The sequence below is a fragment of the Hetaerina americana genome, unplaced genomic scaffold, assembly GCF_022747635.1.
Source record: "Hetaerina americana unplaced genomic scaffold, ioHetAmer1.1.p SCAF_178, whole genome shotgun sequence".
In the NCBI taxonomy this organism is placed as follows: domain Eukaryota; kingdom Metazoa; phylum Arthropoda; class Insecta; order Odonata; family Calopterygidae; genus Hetaerina; species Hetaerina americana.
Genome location: NW_027286739.1, coordinates 64,052 through 87,071, shown reverse-complemented (window position 1 = coordinate 87,071; position 23,020 = coordinate 64,052). Strand labels below are relative to the sequence as shown.

General features: G+C 35.1%; 2 protein-coding genes across 2 annotated transcripts in view; both read right to left on the bottom strand.

The window, feature by feature from the left end:
* Positions 1-5,338: 5,338 nt before the first annotated feature.
* ND-24 (NADH dehydrogenase ubiquinone) lies at positions 5,339-15,884 on the bottom strand. The gene is made up of 7 exons (XM_071584305.1): positions 15,746-15,884; positions 15,612-15,671; positions 15,453-15,515; positions 15,184-15,371; positions 14,096-14,303; positions 9,479-9,555; positions 5,339-5,536 (listed from the first exon to the last, which is right to left on the bottom strand). Exons 1-7 carry the CDS (start codon positions 15,791-15,793, stop codon positions 5,443-5,445), a joined length of 738 nt encoding a protein of 245 aa, XP_071440406.1. The 5' UTR covers positions 15,794-15,884; the 3' UTR covers positions 5,339-5,442.
* A 4,816-nt stretch (positions 15,885-20,700) lies between these two features.
* The window catches only part of Tgs1 (Trimethylguanosine synthase 1), a 31,394-nt gene continuing 29,074 nt past the window's right edge, over positions 20,701-23,020 (bottom strand). Inside the window, exon 10 of the mRNA XM_071584307.1 lies at positions 20,701-21,120. Coding sequence (XP_071440408.1) covers positions 21,013-21,120 — 108 coding nt within the window. The 3' untranslated portion in view covers positions 20,701-21,012. The remainder of the gene's footprint in view (positions 21,121-23,020) is intronic.

Below are 23,020 nucleotides of genomic sequence, written 5' to 3'. Positions count from 1 at the left end.
AATAAATAACACAGAATTATTACAATTAATGTGAAACGAAGAATTTTCAATGTGAAAATGAAGATCATAGCAATTAATTACCCGGAGGTGGGGAAAACAACAAGAAAAAAATGAAAGTAGGACAAAAATTTTTTAATGGATTTTAGGACACAAAGCAGTGTCTCCATAAATGGATGGAATACTAAATGAAGAAATCAAAATGTGGGTACGAGTGATTATTATTAAATGATAAAAATTTGACGAAAAAAGGCTGAAATTATGTGAACACATGAGAATGATAAAGGAGGAGAGATGGTACTGGAATCCCATACTGAGGAGGACAGAGGCCAATACTGATTATGCAGGAAGGTGTGGTGTATTCAATGGGTGGCAGGGATTTACAAGAAAAGGGCTGACAAGAATGACAAGGGCTGCCAGAGATGAAAGCTAGGATGTAATAAACTCCATATGCTGTAGTCTGACTAGCAAATATGTATATGTAACACAACAAACGAGTGCAAATATACTTTTCAGAATGGAATTCATTGCATCAAAAAAGGTGAAATTAAAAGCAGGTTTTAAAGATAAGCATATTCTGAGTATGGGTTTTGTGGTTCAGCAAAACTGCAATTTTCAAATTTCACTCTGGATAGAAATAGCTTTTTTACTGTTAAAGTTTTTTTCTTAAAAAATATATAAAAGAAAACATTGTATGTCTTCAGACTCACCAGCCATCGGAGAAGAGTCATCCATTGGTTCTCACAGGTGGTCCAGGTTGGACCAAGTGAAGGCAGCATAGATGTACTTGTGGGACAAGTGATGATTCTGTTGCAGTATGAGAACACTGTAATATATTCCTGTTGACTAATATTATTTAAAACCTCTTAATGGTAAATATTACATTTCATAATACTGGTGAGTATTGATTAGGAAGAGTAATTAAAGCCTCTCATTCTAACATATGGGGTCAGTAGTATCTATTGATGAATGAGGAAGGAAAATGCAAATAATGATTTACATTGTAATAAAAAGAAAATATCGCACAGAGGAAAATACCCAGAGAATCTTATTGTTAAAAAAAGTTTGGAAACACAATAGTAGTTTTGGGGAAAAGTTGACTAAAATATAATAAGGTAAAAAAAATATAATCAAAGAATTAATCTGGTGAAAAATTCAACCAACAATCATAGGGAGGAATAATTACTGTGTGGACATAATCAACTAGAAGAAAAACATTTGGATCACAGTTCACATTCATGTTTATTTAATGTAAACTTTAGCAATACAAACTGCACATTTCTCATTTTCTAGTTGCAAAAAAAATTTACTGCAGACAGGGTACATATGTAGATCGAAACAAAGCGGCATAAAATTCAATAAGTGGTTTATTTTTTCAGCCATATTTCTAAATTTAGCATGGTTATTTTTTAATTATTAAAGGTACCGAAAGTCTACTATCATGAAATATGGGAATGAAAAATATGCAGCATTCCACTTGATCAAATTTTCCAAAAAAAAAACTATTGCCTTAAATTTTCCCTTAAAATCATGAAGTACAAAAAGGGAGTCCCCTCGGACAAATTTAGTGGAAGTCATACTAATATATAGTATTGTCTTGCCCAAAGCTTTAAAGCATGGTGAAACTATTTGTAATTTACAAAAGCCTACTATTTGGATTTCTACAAGAGATTTAGTTTAGACTTACGTGCTATTATCTATATCTTTGTTACTAACATTGCTATTATCAGTTATCTGAAATTTTATTTGAGTTTTTAATCCACAACCCTTTTTCTGTATCGAATCTAAATCTCCCTGTGCTCTTTTAATTCACATCAACAGGATCTTGATCTTGATAGAGGACTCCCATAATCTCCACCAAAGATGCAACATACAGCCATGCATTATTATCCAATTTTCTCCATAAGGTATGGTCAAGAGTAACTTCTCTTTACAAAAAATCCGAAAGAACATTTCTTAGAAGTTTGAGCATCTTGGCTACACATTCCTAAAAGTACAAGCCGACTCACCAGAAAAATACTTACTATTACTTATTTTTCCCGTATGAGACAGAGACAAATGATAGCCATCAGACCAGTATCAGTGGTTCGGACTTATTCCAGGCCATCTGGAAGAGGGTTTCCTAACTAAAGAAGCCGACAGATCTCTCCACTCCAAAAGGTGGAGATGGGGGAGGGGGGGCATTTTCTTGGGAAAGAATCCCATTTTGCAAACTGAATTTTGCTACTGTCGATAGATGTTGAGTTTTCTGTGATCTTTCCCTGTTGAATATTCCATTAATCAGTCATGGCACCCAGAAGATGATGTGTGTTCAGCTGTGACTCAAACGGAGGACGACAGTTCAACAATCCCCTCTCCTCGCCCACCATGCCTAGCACTTCCTCACTTGCTTTCCTTTCGGTCCATTTAACCTTCTCCACAGCCACATTTCAAAAGCCTCTTATCTACGGCTATCCTGCTCCAATGACCGTGTTTCCATGATGTACATAACTACACTCTATATCCAAGTTTTGAAAAGCCTTTTCTAAACATCCATACTCAACGTCCCTGTCATCAACTCCCTCCTACTTATGAAACCCTCTTCGCAAAATGCAATTCTTAAGTCCCTACTACTTTGACCATTTTGGTCCAAAACACTTCATAGATATGTGAACTGTTCAACCTGCTCTAGCTTTTGCCCTGCTATCCCAACGTTAAGCTTAGCCTTGTCTTTTTGGAAAATCACATAGCCTTTATTTTATTTACACTGATTCTCACCCCATATTTATCGCACCAAATTTGCAGTTCACTCAGCAATGCTTGCAACCCTTTGGTTAACTGACAAACTAGAGCTTGGTCATCAGCATAACTAACTGATTTTATGAATTCCCCGCAGACTTTCATACCTATCTCCAGTTCTTCTCATACCTCTCTAGCATTTCCTCCACATATACGTTGAACAGCACCGGAGATAATGGACAACCCTGCCTTACACCTCTTCCTAAAACTGCCCATCCTGACTCTCCGTTCCCTACTTGCACCTGAGCAGTCTGAGACATGTACAGGTTGCGGATCAGCCTCCTGTCCCTCCAATCTATTCTTATTTTCTGCAATATACTAATTAGTTTTTTCAATTCACTCAATCAAATGGAATCAAAATGCCTTTTCAAAATCTATGAAACAGGCAAATACATCCTGATTGTATTTATTCTATATTCCTCTCGATTAGTGCTCTCATTATTGCAATGGCATCATGTGTGCCTCTCCCCTACCTAATTATAAACTTATCATCCCCTAAATAATCATTAGCCCTGCTCTCCATCCTTTCATTGATGATGCTGTGAACCACTTTAGCTGCATGGGAAAGGTTTGTTCTGTAGTCCTTTAGTATATATAAATTTAATAAGAATATTCCAATTAAGGGGGAAAGTAGTAGCAATAGAAAGCTGATAACATATCTACTTAGTGGTTGAAGTCCATTATTACCCCTATAAATTCATACATGGTCCATCTGAGGTCTGTTTGCATTATGTCTACTTGACTTGCCCAGGCTGTAATGTTTTCATTATCTCCTTGCCTCGTGCTAAGCATGATACATGCATAAAAATCTACGGTGTACCAAATGGAATGATTTCTCTAAATGGTTCTAACTTGCATCCAAGTATGGGTCTGATCCCATATGTAACTTAGATCTTGCCTCTCCCATGACTTTTGAGGCTACAAAGTTAAAAGTTTCCCATTATTAGAATGCACCAAATCAAATGCTATTTTCCAAGGATTCCCTAGGTTTCTTCTTGTATCCCTCAAAGGTAACCGCTTTTATCTAATTGCAACCATTATACAGCATTAACTTTGGGTCTCAGCCCCTTGACTATCTGCACTTTGCGTCATCATATAAATTTTCTAAAACAATAACTATGCTTATGGGTAAGAAGGTTCTGAGTAAGACTCACTTTTGAGGAACTCCTTGCAGCAGCTGTCTTCAATTGGCTCTTTACACAGTCTATCAATGCCATCCTTCCCATCAGTTCCTTAATCGGGGCTAGTCCTTGACCTTTCCTTGGTGGTGGTCGTCCAACAGGGGTTCCGTGATCGCCCAAATCCTGCATAGGTCTCTTGATCATTATTGAATCCCATCTGCTACTCAAAAGGCCTTTTGGTAACCTCCCTGAAGATATGTCAATCCCACACCTGACAAAAGTTTGTCATTTCCAAAGCACGCCAGAACTATTTGAAATTAGTCTCGATTCGAGCAGTTGAATAGATTCTCCTTGGGGCTCATTGGGCACTTAGTAGAAACTCAAATGATCATTTTGCAAAGGTGTTTAATGATGAGGCTGATATTTAGAAGTGACCAGAATGGACTCCACTTCCAACTTTGATCTTCTTCTGTGCCCCACCACTGCCAGAGAATATACATGTATTATACCCAAACCAACAAGATACTGTAACCCAAGGAGTAGAGGGTGTTTTCTAACTGGCCTACGTTCTTCAAAATATGATAATTTTATCTTCTTATTCATGTTAATTTCTCAATATATCAAGAACCTGTACTTTAAATTCATAATTTAAGCCAGCTGGTGAAGGGTCCCCAACAAATCTGACAATAAGAAAATAGGAAGTCCTGATCAAGACCACTGCATTCTCCAAAGAAAAAAGGTAAATGCAATTCCCAACTACAGAATAGCAAAAGAATACAAATAAAGAAAAAAGAAGAGAAATATATGAGGAGGGATTACTTGAGGGGTGGGCAGGAGGATAACACATAGATTACTTCCCAGCTTTTTTCAGTTCAGTTCAACTTTTGAGAAGAACAATAAATTCCCCATTTGCTCTCTCTCGTACACTATCACTTCACTTTTATACACTTAGTTTCACCATTATTCACTTCTAAAGTAGTAATTAAAACGTTGTCTAATACAATCATCCCAGTTCATTAACCACTTTTGCAGGGTGATCCATGAACAGGTTTTTATTTGGGAAGCAAGAGCCATCCTGACAACAGTCATATTTCCCCATCCATGATCTCTTTACATTAATGGCTTGCGACGATCCCTGCCCAAATATCAACTGATCTTTAACAATATTAATTTTTCTTCCTATTCAATTTTTTCTGATACTTAGTAGGTACTACTGCTGCCCAATTCGGAGTTAAAACTCATTGATCTAAAATCATTTCATTCCAGAGCACACAATTCCACACCTAGTTTTACAGCTCGTTGAATGCTGACGCATACACTGACTTTTCCAAATAAGACTGCATACATCCACTTATAAATGCTACAACTTATGCTATTCACAGTACACCAGTGATCAAAGTGAGGGAGAGGTTTTGAAATGGTCCACATAGTTTAGAAACAAATAATGTAATAATTAATTTAATTTCAATAACACTACACACCTCTTATTCAAAAATATTTACAGAACAAATTGATCACAACTATTATCAACATTTCAATATCCATCTTATAAATCTGATCTAACTTTGAAGCCAGGTCCATATGGCTCTTCTTTTAAAGAAGTCAGGCCTCCAGCAGGTTCAGCAGCAAACCTTCCATTCCTGAGGAAACATATCGAGAACATATTATAAATAACACAGCAGCAGACTTCTTAGGATTACGATAGTCATTTCTTTAATTTATTTAGTGTCATAAATGGTCATAAAGCATTATCATATTTGCTCATATATTTCATTTTTTGCTATTGAACACACGTGGTCTGTGCAATAAATGCGCGAACTAGTGTAATCTGGTGGCCAAGATGCAGAGACTATAGCCCCGCCAACTAGCGGCTCTAGTAGCCAGAGACCCAATGATCTGTTTGTGCTTGGTGGATTGTCAAGCTGTGCGTATGGTGCCAGTTATATTAGTTCCTGTTGTCCTTGTTCTTACTGTTTGTCGAAAATAATAATTGACGAAATGACAGAGCATCGAATCATCAAGTTTTTGGTGAAGTCCTGTAAAGGTTATCAAGAAATTACTGAAATGTTGACAGTTGTTTACGGTGATAATGCTATGAAGAAAACATCCGCTTTCAAATGGATTTAGCATTTTAAATATGGCCGACAAGACGCAAGGATGATGCCAGGCCAGTTGAACCTTCAACCACCTGTTTTGATGAGAACATTGATCATGTGCGGTCCCTTGTCCTAACAATAAATGCCGAGTTCTACCTAACAGTTCTCGGTGTTAGAGAGGTTGCATGCATCGTGAGCGACCAAATTTGACTCAAGGCGCTGGATGGATCCTTCACCATGACAATGCACCTGCAAATTCAGCATTGATTGTCCATTTTCTGACAAAAAATTCAATCGCCATCCTTAATCATCCTCCTCATTTGTCAGATCTCGCTCCCTGCAACCTTTTCCTGTTCTCAAAATGCAAAAATGTGATGAAGGAGACATCACTAGGAAGACGTGGACACAATAAACCAAGAAACAATGAGAAAACTAAAAAGCCTAACTGCCGAGGACTTCCAAGGGTGCTTTAAACAGTAGCACTTATTCCATCTTCATAGCAAGAAGATGGAATAAGTGCATAGCAACTAATGGAGAGTACTTTGAAAGGGACAAAATCAATGAAAACTAAATGTTGCAAATTAATGTTTTTCTAGCCTCAAGTTCGCGTATTTATTGGACAGACCTCATATTCAATTTCAAGATTTTCAGTCATACCAATAATTGAAGAATGGATGTTATGGCTGATATATATGAAGAAACACTTTTCTTACAGATGTGCTCATTTAAAAAACATGATGGTATCTATGGTTACATTTTATTTTAACGGGTAGCTGTCTTCATTTTTTCAAAAAAGAGGAAATTTTTACTATTTTTGGTCTAATTTTAATTCAAATCAAGTAAATCGCATGCTAAATTTCATTTTCATTCAGCACATTCAACCTCCCCATTTCAACAAAAGAATTTTAATGTAAAATCATTTTCATTCTAGATCCATCAATAAAATTTTCACAATATTTTTTATATTCGATTTTCAAATTCAATGATTCACTTGATATAAAACAGAAAAATAAAGCATTGTACTGTGTTTTAACATAAAAAAATCCATGCAAAATTACTAATCTTAATATAAGACATATTTAAAAAAACATATGCTCCCCAACCATCACGAAAGTGAGTGACTGACCAAAAACATAAATGTATAGCAAGTGTCTGAAATTATCCCACTCTGTGATGAGTGCTGCGATGGTGCTATTGAATATTTTCCAGGGTGCGACAAATGAAATTACCTGATTTTCCTCCTCCTCACTGTCTCTATAGGCTGAGGGATTTTTACTTTTAGTTCGCACTCATCAGAAAATATAATACATGATGATTATATTGACATAAATCAAGTGTTTGAACTCAACCCACATTACCATACATGCTCATTAGACAAAGGGATTTTAAAATTGACATTTTTCGCGTACTCATTCGGGACTAAGAAATGAGCAATAGAAACTTCGTCTGAGTCTGACTTACTCGAATCATTCTCTAATCAAAATATCGCCACCTTTTAAAATGAAATACAGAGATATGACTATTGCAAAAGATGGGTGTGTCTATCCTGAACACTACATTTCTATTTTCAACATGAAATCCACCATAAAGTACTCTACTAATATTAAGAGAAAATTAATAATTACTATTACCACTGGTGAGTACTTCATGTGATACCCACCGCCACAATTTCCTCGACAAATTACTGCATTTCCCGGACAAAGAGAAGTGCCTTTACACAATAAGATGCAATGTGATTTTTCAGGTTAGAATTTACAAAAAATATTTAAAAAGGAACAAAATATTTTAGTGTTAACAATTATTCCGAAGAAAATTGAATTTTTACATTAAAAAATTATAAGATATATCAACGTTTATTCGCTGTAGAATCCCAGAAATTCATGATCACTGCTGCTGAATCATTTCCACAGTTAATTTCACTTTCCTCATACACTATGCCATCTTTACTTCCATCTAGTGCATTACTATTTACCCAGTTTAATAAAGACATTACGATAGTCTCACTTTTAACTTCTACCTAGGACTTTTTCAACCAATCACAGACCCCAGAAATTGATGGCCATTCATTCTTACCGTCAGTGTGACATCATGAGTTGATGTCTTATGCTCACCTGTCACTAACTTTCTCACTTAAATTACAATTATTTTTTATTGAAACAGTAATCCCATTCTACCTGTGATTTATGTCCAATTCTTAAAATGTTCCTAAACTTTGGACAAGCCTATGCTAAATCTGTCTATGCCTGGGAAATAATACTCAATGTAGTATATATGTAGTAAGTATACTCGGCAAATCAGCTTGCGTAAAAGTTGAAGTTATGCCAATACATTGCAGGCTTATTTTAGAGCTTATTTTGGGGCAAAAAAAAGTGTATATTATTGGCTGGGAAATAAGATAGCGATTTTTATGAGGTTTGGGACAGGCAACTTTCTGATTTCCCCCCCCCCCCCCCCCCCCCGATAAAACCCAATTTTAAATTTGAAAAAACTCTTATTCCTCCAAATTAAAAGATTTTGTACTCTTCCACAGACTATTTTAAGAGATGACAAGTTTCACTGACTAATGGTATCATTTGTTACAAATTTCATTATTCAGCACCGGAATATATATGCTCAGGATATAGGAGAGGGGAATGTCTATGTTTGAAGGTCAGGGAGTAAGGGAAGAGGCGGTGGTGCCGTGGCTATGACATGACATGGGAAAGTTGGAGGCAATCAGGTGCATGCACGTTTTCCCCCTCAAGGTTAGTTCCTTGGCAGGGAGTGGAGAGGATTGTGGGTACTTTTGCTCATTACAAAGGATTTTTTTGGCAAATGCCACGTGTTTGTATTTCTATTTGCTTGAGTGTTTCCATTTTTAATCCCTAAGGAAGGATATGCAGTATTTTGGGGTTAAAATTGCTATTGTGGTTAAATTCTATGAGGTGTTTTCCAGAGAGGATATTGGAATTCTGATTTTTGTGACGCATTTCATTCTTTGGCTCGCATCTTGAAATTTCTCCCTGCCTGACCAACATTAAGAGATGTTGCAACTATCACATTTCGATTTATAAATGCCTGATTTGAGAAACATTTTCAGTTTACCTTAGTCATTAGATAAAAGTTAGGATAGAGTGAGGGTTGGGTGAAAGGCTGCTTTGAGTGAGGTAGGTAGGTGATTGATGATCTTATAGGAGATAATTTCGAGGGAACGGATTGAGCACCACTTTTGAGTCTTTTGATTCAACAGAAAAGAGGAGGAAATACTATTCACGGCCATTGCTTTTTGCTTTTTCCGAAGTATTTTCTTCAACTATATTAGTGCTGCATTATTAATGATATAAACCACCAACAATGGGTTTTAAATTTCAATATTCCTCAAGTATCATTCAAAGGTCATTCTTTGAGACTGCTTTCATGCAAACATGAAGTAAAAAACAAATGAAATCACAGGGAATGTGAGCAACCCTAATCATATACCAAGAACCATGTTTTAGAAAAGCTTACCTGGGACCAGGCTTAGGAGTTTTACCAGCTCCAAGTTCATCCAGAATTTCCTCCATATCCTTTACCGTTAAGTCCTCCTGAAAAAGAAAAAACAAAATATATTAAATGAATCATAACTCACACAATGATTAACACTTAGATTTTTGAACAAGGAGTATTTCTTTTTTATTTTTCTGACAGGAGTAATTTTTTTACTCCCTGTAGCTTAAACAGCTAGTTGCAATAGAGAACACAATATATCATTGCATGTAAAATGAAACCTCCAATGCATGGCAATTGAAATAAACCCTGAATTCAAGTGATCATTATCAAGTACAGACAGATAAACATACAAAATTCAAATCCTTTAATTTGCTTGACAAGCTCATTTTCATCATATTTTTTCCCCTAAGTTTCGTTCATGATTGGTAAGGTTTGATAATACAGAAATATTATGTAAACTGATCCATTAAACTTATTTTATAGCTAGTAAACTGACATTTGAAGTGTACATTGCAGAATTTTTAAATTGCTCATCTGAAAATTATTCCTCTGACATGGAAATCTGAACTAAATGATAGCCATGCCTTTTTTTCCCTGTCGAATCAGATATCTTTAATCACTCAAATTATACCACAGCTGTTACTTGGCTTAAGATACAAGCTATTTTCTTTTCCTGCAGATTAATATTTCTTTGAAAAAGTTGAATAATACAAAAATATTGCAAAAGTAGAAACTCCGCAAAACTTTTATGCGAATATAGGCTCATTGGAAATCCTCCAATATAAGAAGTTTTAACCCAATTTTTCAGCATTGGGCCTTATTATATTCACATAAATTTACCCAGTCTATGAACAAATTAGTGCTGCTTAAAATATTTATCTCAATAAATTTCTGCAAGATATTTACAAAACATAAAAATACACTCTTGAAAGAATTTATTTCTCCAAATACCAATGCAACACCAACTAAAAATTTGCATCTTTTGCAAGGAATCACTCCCAAAACATATTTGAGGTTTCACTGCATGATATTGACATTATTTCATGGAAATGAGAATGACATAAAAAGGTTTTTGAAATCTTTCAACCAGTACAAAGCTAGATATTATCAAACCCATGATAGAAGCATTCAGCAATAGAGCACTTTAGAGATGCAATTTTGAAGAAAAGAAAAAGATTACAAATTAATCTAATATAGCCATTATAATGACTAATCTTCATGGTACATGGGCACTTCACTACATCTTAGAAGAGATGGTGCTCCTAATATCAGAAAAGGTTTGCTTTTTGAGAGCCTTGTCTCCCACTAGACTGCTATTTAAGCTTCAGCTATATCAATCACATGATTTCCTTTCATAGTCAATTGAAGCAGCAAACTTGTTTGTTAAGAAACATAGGAACGATTGAGTTTTACATGGCGATTAAACTTCTATTTGCTTAACATCAAAAAAGATCAAAGCAGCGCAGGATGAAGTTCATGGCACATCTTCTCCTCCATTTGCAACTGTTTAGATTTGGGCAGATGAGTTTAAACATGGCCATACATCCATACATGATGAATATCGCTTGGGACGTCCAAAAGAAGTGACTTCCTCCGAAATGATTGAAAAAAATCCACGACATGGTTTTGAGTGATCATAAATCAAAGTTTACAAAATACACAAAAAGCTACTAGCTACAGGCAAATCACAAGGTACACTGTTTTCATTTTGAAGGTAAAATTGGGAGTGAAAAAAAACTTGGCAGGATAGCCACCATGTGTGCTCTCATTGGAGAACAAACAATCATGTGGTAAACTTGAAAATTTTTGGTTTGGGGATGGAAAGGCTGGTTTGGTAATTTTCCATCTAAATTCAGACAAGTTTCTGCAATAATACATAACTGTGGACTGAACATGGGTACACAAACACACACTATGGACAGTCAAAACAGTGGGTTTTTAAAGGCAATTTGGCTCCGAAGAAGAAAAAAGCAGTGAAATTGGCCTAAATGGTGATGGTCATGGTTTTTTGGATGTACACGGAATGATCAACATTGATTATTTGCAAAAAGGGCACATAATAAATGAAGAGTATTATGCACTGTTATTGCTCTGGTTGAGCTAAGAAAGAGAACAAAATGCCCTTATTTGGCAAAGAAATAATTCCCTTCTATCAAGACAATGTACAGGTACACACCTGAGCAGTTTCGATGGCAAAAATGATGGAATTAGAGTTCAAATTATTATAGCAACCACTTTATTCACCAGAGTTGACCCACAGTGACTTCATTTAATTTCCAAAAATGAAAAAAAGGCTTAGCAGAAAACGATTCATGTCAAATGAGGTCATCACCAACCCAGATGCCCATTAAAGGACCTTCCAAAACCCTACTTTTTAGGCAGCTTAAAATAGTTCGAGAATTGCCGAGATGCATCAACTATAAGTAGATTACACTGAAAAATTAAAAAAAAAACAAACCCAAAATTATTTTTTATTTATTTCCAAGGAAATAATTTGAAAATTTTGATTTTACCTTAACTAATGTGGCATTAAAATTTGTTGTCTCAGGCGTAACTTTGTGGAATTTGCATAACATATTGAAATGTAATGAAATAATTGACTTTGTAATTCCACACACTTTATTTAAAAACACGACCAGGTTTCGACGTTGAACGTCATCATCAGGTACAGGTACATCAGGCTCCTGATGATGACGTTCAACGGCGAAACCTGGTCGTGCTTTTAAATAAAGTGTGTGGAATTACAAAGTCAATTATTTCATTACATTTCAATATAGTGTGGCATTATTTCACTTGCTAAATCAACTAAACCATGGAACAATTTCAGAGTGTACAAATAATTTGCCTTGATCGGGATTTGATCATTGTAACTGCCGAGTCACTAATTATAAGCACCATGAATTGATTTCTTTGGTCAATATCTCTGTGGTTTCTTGAATATCAAGTAGCATACAATGCCATTGCTCGCAAAGGGCTTCAAAATCTGACCATATGTCAACTTCAAACAATATGAAATCATCGGATAATATTTGGCACACTTTTATTATAAGATAGCCAAAAATTAAGCTACACACATTGCCATATGCTTCATGGGACCATTATATAGATTTTCAGGCCATATGCATTAAATTGGTATGAAATCACACAAAAAACCTACATAAATTTGAAGAAACTAAATGAACTGGCATCATCAGAATCAACTTAGGATCCTGGTAGATGTCCCAAAAGCAGCACACACACATTCTTCCACATCAACAACCATCATCACTCAATTTTAACACAATTACTATGACAAATGTTAATATCAATGCTAAAATTAGAAAGAATAGTCCGTAAACAGATAGGTGATACAAATGCAATTAGTTGAGAAAATTGCATTGCAAGCTGTTTGTAAGTGAGTATATTTAAGTTTCTCAATGCTCTAGTCCACTGTTTTTTATTAACGGCCAAAAGGAGAGAGAAAATGAAAGAGATCCAAAAAAGCTGGAGACTCGGCTAGATAACCAGGCACCCCAATACTTAAAAAAATTAAAGCATAGGCAAGGAGCACATTTAGGTGTTATGTCGAGGCAACATGGTAGGCATAAGGCTTATACACGATTGGTACCAGTTGAATCATCAACGACAATACCATGAGGCAGAGGAGGTAGAGGACCCTTCTAATACTTGGAAGTAAAAAAATTAACTGCAGCTATATTCCTCCATTTTGAGGCAATTAAATAAGATTGTCAGATAAGTTTGTAAAAGTTTCAAAAAAATTACAATAACTCACAAAGCTCCACAGCATGATGGGATCATTCTCCTCTGCTAATGGTTCATTTTACTTGAAGTGCCAAAATTCAGAATTAGTACCCTTGAATATTTGTATGATGTGCTGCAATTACTTTTGAACAACTAGCTGAGCACATAACTATTTGATTATGCAGCATCAATGAAAATGGCTGTCACTTGATATATGTCAGACTTACACAATGACTTAGCTATCTCTCTGAAAAGGAGATTTTTTTTAAGAATTTACCCAAAAAATGTTTGACCCTATAGATTTAGACAATTTTGGCTTCCATATGAAATTAAAATTTCCAACACATTTCCAGATATCTTTCCTTCATCTCAAAGTAATCAAAATGGGTATGCACCTTATATGGGCGTGCATGGTATCTAGGTTTATACAGCAAGGTCTGCAATAAGTACAACAAGCATGCAACTGACATAAAAGGCATTACAATTTCATTATTTCATGAAAGAATGCTTTTGAAAACTGCATTCCATCAACTGAACAGGATTTGGCCAACTTCTTGAAACATAACGTAACCCTTAATAAAATCTGTATTTACAAACATAATTGCTAGACCCTCCATTGATGCATTCTAAGCACATTAATTTCATTGATTCTCCATCTACCTCCACAGTTCATTCACACCACAAATTACCAACTGAAATGCCTGACTAAACCCTACCTTCCAAAATTTATTCCATCAAAGGAAACTTGGGAGCCTTCAAACATGTGAACCCTTCACTTCTTTCAAATCTAAAATTCACATTTTTCCAGGATAAACGAAAATGGACAACTGATGCCAATTGACATTAGATAGTAGCTCAGTCCTATTACTTGTAACGATGTAACTAATAACTTACGTAATAGTTGTCATTGACTTGAACCATTGGAGCATTCACACATGCTCCCAGACATTCAACTTCGGCCAATGTAAACTTTCCATCTGGAGTGGTCTCGCCATTCTTAATATTCAGCTTCTTCTTGATGCAATTCATTATGCCATCAGACCCCTGAAGCCAGCAAGGTGTAGTGGTGCACACCTGCAGATGATATTTCCCAACGGGCTTTCTAAAAAAAAGGGAAACGTGAAGAAATTTGTACCAAATTTCTTGAGGTGGAAGAAACTCGCAAATGAAGGAAGATTAAAACAACGCTGATAGCGGATTAATTTTGAACAAAGCATTTTAAACAACTTTTAAAAAATATAGGGATCCCCTATTTGAATCTTAAAATTGTCCGTCTCTAGAATTCTATTTCGACGAAGAATCATACTTCATTAATCACTAAGTAGGGGATAGCAGATATTCTCCCATTATGCACGCCACTCAGTCAACTTGTAAAAATGATGGTGCCTGGGAAATTGAGACATTCGACCGCGATAAATGCATGCCTGGGAAATTGAGACATTTGACAGCGATAAATGCATGACCGGCCTGTCACTGCAAGCCCCTAGCCACAATGATTTTCAAGAACCAATGATATCCATTCAACCGTGAAACGAGAGTTATCGCTAAAGAAATTGAATTGAATACTGAAACAAATCTCCTTAAACCTTCACAAAAACAGCCACCTCCTGTTATATTATACCATAACGATGGATCATTGTTGGACCATGCCATCTTTTCGGGGTTAAATTTGAATAGCCAAAAAGTATTAAGGAGGAACAGGACTGACTAAATTACAGAAAGATTCTTCTGCGGTAAGCCTGATCTTTGTGTGCTGCAATGTGTAGAATAATTGAATTTCCACTATTCCTTGTCTTCCGGATTGTATATTTATTAGACCATTAGGTTGATGAATTTTCTTCAACTTTGTAGGTAATTTCTGCAGACATCACTTGCTAAATTTTTAGTATTTTCGAGTCCTATGTCATTTGAATGAACGAACAGAAGAATCAATACGCTAATATGTGAATTATTCAACATCGTATCTTAAAGCATTAAGTTACCTATTGAACATCGTGTAGAAAGTTGCGACTTCATATACTCTCATTTTTGGCATCTTGAGCATATCAGCAACTGCGTGCATCGCGGAAATAGGAAGCCAACCATGCTGTCTCTGAGCAAGGTCTAGCAGAGGTATTACAGCAGCGCGCTGATGGCCATCAGGATATATTGACATAATAACTTCTGCTCGCTGCAATATCAATGAAAAACTGTTGTACATACCAAGATTGCCCAGTCATACAATAAAAGGAGTACCCAGTAATACCCATACCTTTTTATTTTCGCTGGTGAATTCGAATGGAACGTCTGAATTGTTTTCTGGGGAGTCTCGATGCTACAATCCCATTCAGAAAAAAATAAACGTAAAACATGACACACCATAAATTACTTGAAAACGAGAAACAGTCAAAATATGTGAAAAAATACTTACAACAAAGAGATTTTCGGAGTGTGTCGCAGCCGTAGTTTGCAAAGGTCTTGCATTTCGAAGCTAAAGTAGAAAAATACTCATAGTTACACTAGAAATAAATCAAGTTTTTCTTGGAGACAAAAAGTGGCACTAACCGTACTAACGATGATGGACCCGATGTTTCTCGCGTTAGACAACATCATTCACACTTTTAAGCAACCGTACACCCTAACACTCGCAATTTAAGACGAGAACGTCGACCAGATGAGCTACTTCCAAAAACAAATGCTGAGAGCAAATAGCGAATGCAGCGCTACCATGGGTTTTCCAAATCAGTTATATTCCCGCTAAATTTAATGCGTCGCGTTTCGTGACCAAGGTTTAATAGTGAACGTTATAACATCAAAATTTTCATTACGAAGACGAAAAAGTATGAAAGGCACACCACACAATTCAGTAAAAGCACTAATTTGGCATGTCAGTTTAACTTTCATTTTACTTTTTTGTAAATTCATACATTAGCGTACAATTTTTGAGCGACAGGAAAGGTTATTAAGAGGAATAATTAAAGTGATACGTGTCGGAGGGATGGTGCGTGGCCAATTTTAATTACTTAAAAAAATAATATGGGGAGAGCGATTGATGCATTGTTAACCTGTAACCTAAGCCTTACACTATGTGAGTTGGGTAGACAATTTCATCTTGAATGTTCTCCCCTGAAACATTCACCTCCTACGTAAAAGAGTAAAGTTAATGAGACATTTTTGTCATCTGCGACAAACTGAGTAGACCAAGACATCTATACTGACCTTAAATCAATGTTATAAGTCACCTGTTCTCGATAATAAACATACATGGGGTTGGACTTGGGAGAACAGGGGTCGACCACCCATTCCCCTCTACTGATACTTCCCTTGGATAGTAATTGTGGACAAGCGTCCAGCTGGAATGTATAAAAACCAGAGCCTGAACCAGCCCTGGGGTGTAGTAAAGGGACAAATTTTTTAGAGGCATTCATCTCCATTGTATTCTATACACAAAGCTTTTCTTATAACAAACTGCCCACAAGAATAACTTATTCTTTAAAAGTCATACCTAGACTACATTTAATCAAACTTCAATGGTATTAATTATGGTATCGTTGGTCTTTAAGAATTTCCAATTTTTTCCTGTGAATGTAGTTAGTAGATTTATCAACGTTAGCATACACTGATGTTTTCTATTAATTATGTTAAATTGGACATGAAAATAGGAACAAGATAAGAAATGATTGTTACTCACCAGGAATCTATGCTTATACAGTATGCATGGCGGAAACCAATGATAACTATTGAGTAATCCCAAAAACAAAAATGAAATACTTAAGTACATACAATGGAGTTACTCATGCAGGATACATGAAAATCCAGAGAAAAGAAGGAAATAGAATGCCTCTCTGATGGAACATGGAGCAAATTAGCAACCATTTTCTGTACATTTCACCAATATTTTTGCTAAAATTAATGGTGGGGCTTCTGACAGTAGCACAAGGAATACAAGTAGCATATTAAACTTGTGAAACACCGTATTTACCCAATTAAGTTCATCCTCCAAATCCTCACGCAATAGAATGTTTTAACGTGAAATTCATGCATGCATGGTTCAATCACAGTTCCTATTCTTGGGAACAATTCATTTTGCCATGACGACATTTTTCATTTAAGTTGCTTATCTTGTGCATAGATTGGCCCTAGAGTTTATGACCAAATTTTAGTCAAAAAATCCAAACTATTCATGACAACACACAGTAAATAACAACTTGAGCTTAAATGTAAGAAAAATAACATTTTAAACATATAAAATGAATTTTTGGAAAGCATTAAATACTCATACTTAATATCATGAAATTTTAAAATTGATATTGCTTGAAAATGACTCACGCTGTAACGTTTGGACTCCCTTTCAAAGTCATAGTTTACTAAGATGCAGTCACATAATTTAATATATATACATCTTTATATATATATATTATATATATATATATATATATATATATATATATATATATATATATATATATATATATTATATATATATACACAAACACTATTTAATATTTAGGAGTAAATGTACAAACTTTTACTTGAAGTTGCCTTCAGAGCACTCACCATGGGATGATAAGCACTTGACCCATAGCTCATACTTTCAGAATGCTTCCTCATTTTCTGCTTTCCCCCTGGATTTTATTAACTGAAACAAATCTCTTCACTTTCAACTCTGGAAAAATGCAAAATTTGCAATGGACCACGTCCGGTGAGTTTCATATTGAAAGCATCACCAAACCTTGGGAGTATTCAGTTGAACCATCAGCATTTCATAGTAAGAAACCACTTTGAGACCTTTCCGCATTAAACAATATGATTGGGAGGCAAAAATACAGTTACCTAATGGGGAGTCCATGAGTAATGCAGGCAGGATTATAAATGGGAGTAGAACAGGAAGTGATATATCTTCTGTTTGTTCCTATATTGCTCCAGCCACTAGTTTTACCCTGATTTCATGCAGGCTCAGAGAAAATATTTAAAGAGGCAGCCGAAGTGCCCTTCTCTATATGAGACAATTAGTTGCGGACAATTTTGTACTCTGATGAGAACTGGGAGAGAGGAGAAAAAAATAATTAATTTTAAGCATAATGAAAGGGCAAAAACATCAACACTATCCAAATTGGTTTTGGCTAGGTATGGTTTGCTGATCAGTAGTTGATGATAGCAAATAAAAGAGTTATATTTATGGAAAAGCACTGAGAGTAAATTTTAAACAAATGAGGGAATTAGAAGTGAGTGAAGAAAATCTTTAGAGTGAATTTCATAGGTGGAGAAAATGGTGACATTGAAAACAATGCCTCATTAAACAAACATAAAAGAATAAATGTATCTTATTCCAAACTAACAATAAACTACTCAACAATTCAGTAAGTATGTCCAGTTATCAATTCACATGGCAACAAGGAACTTATAGAATTAACAGGACCCGGTATGATTTCATGGAACATTTATATCGTTTATTAAAAATTGAAAAACAATTGTACTGCTCACAATTTGGGTTTTATTTCAATCACATAACAATTGGGCAGAGGTCTGAACAGAAAGAAAGGGGTCCACCAGAGTGAGAAAGGTTCAAGAATCATAATGACATTCATAGCAAGTTCAGAACCTCATTTTCCACAATCAGTGTGAATGTTGGCCTTCCTCTCACTTCAGGCAATCATCCAGTTCACAGATGCCCATATATGTTATGGCTTCTTCATATTTATTTTTACCACCAGTATTGATCAAGGTGGATTTTTTATAGATCCAGAGACTAAGCTCCACCTAGTATGACACTAAGATGTCCCAAAATCATGTATTAAATTAAACCCATTAATTTAGCTCTGCATATTTTCTATTTTCATTAATTACATCCAGCATGCTATCTTCTCTTCCCTTCATCTAACTATCAAACACTTTCTCCACGGTGAAATTCTATATATTTAGTTTTGCATTCATAATTAATTATATTAAGTATATAGACCTGTATTTTTTACACTAACATTATGTTAGTATAAAAATTGACAAGATTCCTCCAACCTGTCTTTTAATGTATGTTATTTCTGTTGCCTATTTGTCCTCATTACTAGGACTAGATGCATGTTGTAAAACAAAATATTCAGCATATATTCCAATGGTTTCATTTAGAACTAAAAAAACATAATGTTAAACCACAGTAATCCTGAAACCTAATAGCTGGTTTGATAGGCGATGGTAGATCTCACCTAATATTAAGCCCAACAGCACATGAAATTCACATATCGGAAAAGGAGGGGGGACACCAGGGTTCCTTCAATTGTGTCACCACTGGTTTCCCAAGAAGACCTGGTGCCCAAAATATTACAGTTTGGGTGAAGTTGAGGGTGCCCAGTTTTGATCTGGCCTGGCCTTAGTCAGTATTCCAGCACTCTACTGGACTACCAAATCCCCAATAACAGTGGGACCTTGCACAATGAGTATAATTCATTCTGGAATCATTCTCGCAAAATGAAACAATACTTTCCATAAAAATTAATGGAAAACAAGTTAATGCAAACATTCAATGCCAAAAAAAAATAAATTAAGTACAAGATTTATTCAAAAATTATATGAACATTGTATAGGATCATGAATCATCTTCATCTTTTCTTCTATCATGGAATGAACTAACCTGGAATGCAAATTAAATTTGTAGAAAACAAAAAAGAAACAAAATAATTAGTTCAGCAATTATGATATACTCCTAATTCTTTTTTCCTAGAAAGATATCTATAGGCATCGGCTCATTTCAAAATTTTGTGAAAATGTAACACAACATTATCATTTAATGAATTTTTAGAGCACATAGCCACTGCCTTAATAGAGTGATGTTTCTCATTACATGATACAACAGTTACCCACTTGTAACTATTGTGTAGATATTCTGGTTACTCTCTTTGAAGCACCTATCTCCTTAATTTAGCCCTTGAGGATAGTTGAAATTGCTGATGTAGACAAATTGAATGTACATGCTATTTCAGCACCACACTCACACCTTCCCATTGCTTTTCAATGATTTCAATGTACATTTCTACAGTTATTTTTATTCCCCTGTGGCTGTCTTCTCCTGGATTTTTCTTCATGGAAATCTTTCAAACCATATACAAAATATCATTAAAATTTACACAAAAATATTACATATAATGTCTGGACATAAAATTGGAAAAATGTATTAACACAAGCGACACTAAGATGCAAACAGAGCAAGTGCTGAACACAAACTAAAGTAACAGGCACATAACAATTCCCCTCCCCTCATCACTAATGCAAAAAATCGATTGTTACACGAAAATTTCTAAAAAAATATTTTCACTCACTATGCAAGGTGCTCGTTAAGCAAGTTTAACTGTAACATATAATCCAGCACATTATATTACCCTCAGTTATTGCTGCAACTACATAGGGTGCTAGAATGAGGCCCCAGGGACTATGTTGTAATTGACAATGAATGAATGTCAACTGTGGTTGATTTTTAAAAATAAAATTAAAAAATCCAAACCAGAACTATTAAGAGTTGAAGTCTTTATTGGGAAAACTATTTTACAGAAGAGCGTTGGTACAACATACGAGTACACAATCCTATAATGATTGACAAAGAGAGGATAGCAAATAAATGCATTGTTGAGAATATATGGAATGAGCACATCCCTCTTAAAACATTTTGTGACACTTGAGAACCATGCCCTTCTGCACGAACAGTTTCAGTCAAACATAAAATGTAAAAAACAATACCTTATTGAAACTTGCATGACATTGAGGTTCATTGATAAATGTTTCAGTCCTGTGGAAGGCAATGTTCGATGCAAATGCAGATTTGAGACAAATACTAAAAAAATGCCTCATTCATGTATCAGCTCTCCAAAGTAGGCAGTTATGGATACCAACTTTTTCCCAAGGAAATTTTGCTCAATCTCCACCTGACCACCTGGACCAGCAAGCATTACGACCTAAAAAGAGAAATTTTACCATCAGAATCAAATTAGATTTCTTGTCTTTGTCTGGGTTTAATTTTGGTTTCTGATAAATTTCTTCCATAAAATTTGTTTTTAAAGGAGAATCTTCATTATTTTATTTTTTCAGGAATTAAGTCTTCGAGTCAATTCTATCATTACCTTGAGGCTGTTGGTCAGCTTAGGATTTAACATAGCGATCTACGGAGACAAACACATTACTAATGAAGTCATTAATTCAGTATTTTAATTCATGAACTTAGCATAAAGATTTTAAGAAGTGTTACTTTATGGGAAATCATATATAAAGCTGAAACAATTTCCGGAGAAATGCCATAAAAAATATTACATGCAGGCACCTATGCTCACCTAACTCTAATTGTCATAATGTTTCCATACATGCAACAATTAACTTACAAATATTGGCAAAGTGCATTTCAGCAAAAACAACATTCTTGGTGGAATTACCACCCAAGTCATCAAACTCAAAGTGACAAAACACACGTATATGCTGAAAACTGTGGCTTATTGAACATGATTTTTCTTAATATTCAACAAAATGGACTTTCAGTGGGCAAATCTCACTCAGGTTAGCTTCCATGGAAGTTCAACTCAAGTTAAAATGACAAATGATAGGCAATTATAAGATCTGGGATAAAATTCTCATCAAAGTAATTACCCTGGCTTGATAAAAAAAGCCAGAAAGATAACCTTAGTTGATTAAGGAAATTAAAAGTCATTTAATTTTTTTAGGTTTTAACATTTTTGAGCCTCTACCCTTAAAAGCAAAGCGAAACATTTTGCAAATACTATTTTTACATTATCTTCAATATGATTTCTGGAAAAGCCTCAGGTTAAATCCTCAATTACCCCTTGTGGGGACATGATTAATGAAAGAATGATAATTTTAATGCACGATGAAGAAATTTATCCTTACAAAATTCAATCATAGGGCAAGACCTATGATTGAATTCACCTTTTCTAAATTCACCACTTATATGTGGCACGGGAAAAAATTCAGGCATTATATTGAAATCTCCTCACTATGTGAAGATAATGGTGCCATATATATTTTGACAGTGATGCCATATATATTGAGAAAATTCTTGACCATATCTAATGCAACCTAACCCCCATACCTGTTTAAGTGGAGTTTTTTGATGAGATGGCTGAAGAAAATGAGATTGGGAGAAGTGTGCCAGTGAGCTAGATTTGATTACCACTACTACAATTCCTTCTCGGCCCAACTTGATCTTGTATTATGTAGATTCAGCAATGTTCTTACAACATCTTTTGGTTTAGCATATGTAATCACCAATACAATGACCCTACCCAATCCCTTTCTATTCTGTACATCTCTGACACTAATTTTTACAGCAATAATTCATAGAACATTTGTTTTAGATTTCATTATACTCAATGGGTGGAAAAAGTTGTTGTTTTTAAATGAAAAGAATACATTTCCTTAAACTTTTTGCATTATATTAATAAGAAATTCGAATAAGCAGTGATAATCTTCCCAACTAGAGCTTCAGTTACCATAGTCTCATGTCATTTTGTGCTATGCAATTTACCAAATAAATAGGCAGCATAGTAAGCATTAGATAATGCAAATTCAGCAAGAGTCTGTGACAATAAGCCTTGTGCATGAAGTTAAGAAATGTTAAAAAATTTGATGTTTCTAAGTCACAGCAGCAATAGCTTTATATTCCCCTTTGACGGCAAAGGGTGCAATTAATGTCCAAAATTGTATTACTTGTGAGGAAAATCAAATAACCATAAAGAGTAAATTTTAGGTCAAATTTTTGACTGCCTCAGATAGCTGATTTCCTTAGTTATGCACCATATAAAGATGGGTCATTGTCTCAGCAGGTAGAGAGAGGCAGAAGCTTTAATA

Bases quoted from the DNA above. Each gene is read 5' to 3' on its own strand.
- ND-24 (XM_071584305.1), bottom strand. From the start codon at position 15,793: ATGATGTTGTCTAACGCGAGAAACATCGGGTCCATCATCGTTAGTACG. The intron at 15,372-15,452 runs GTATGGGTATTA...TTGATATTGCAG, and splicing joins TCACCAGCGAAAATAAAAAG to CGAGCAGAAGTTATTATGTC. The intron at 9,556-14,095 runs GTAAGTTATTAG...TTTCTTTTTCAG, and splicing joins AAGTCAATGACAACTATTAC to GAGGACTTAACGGTAAAGGA.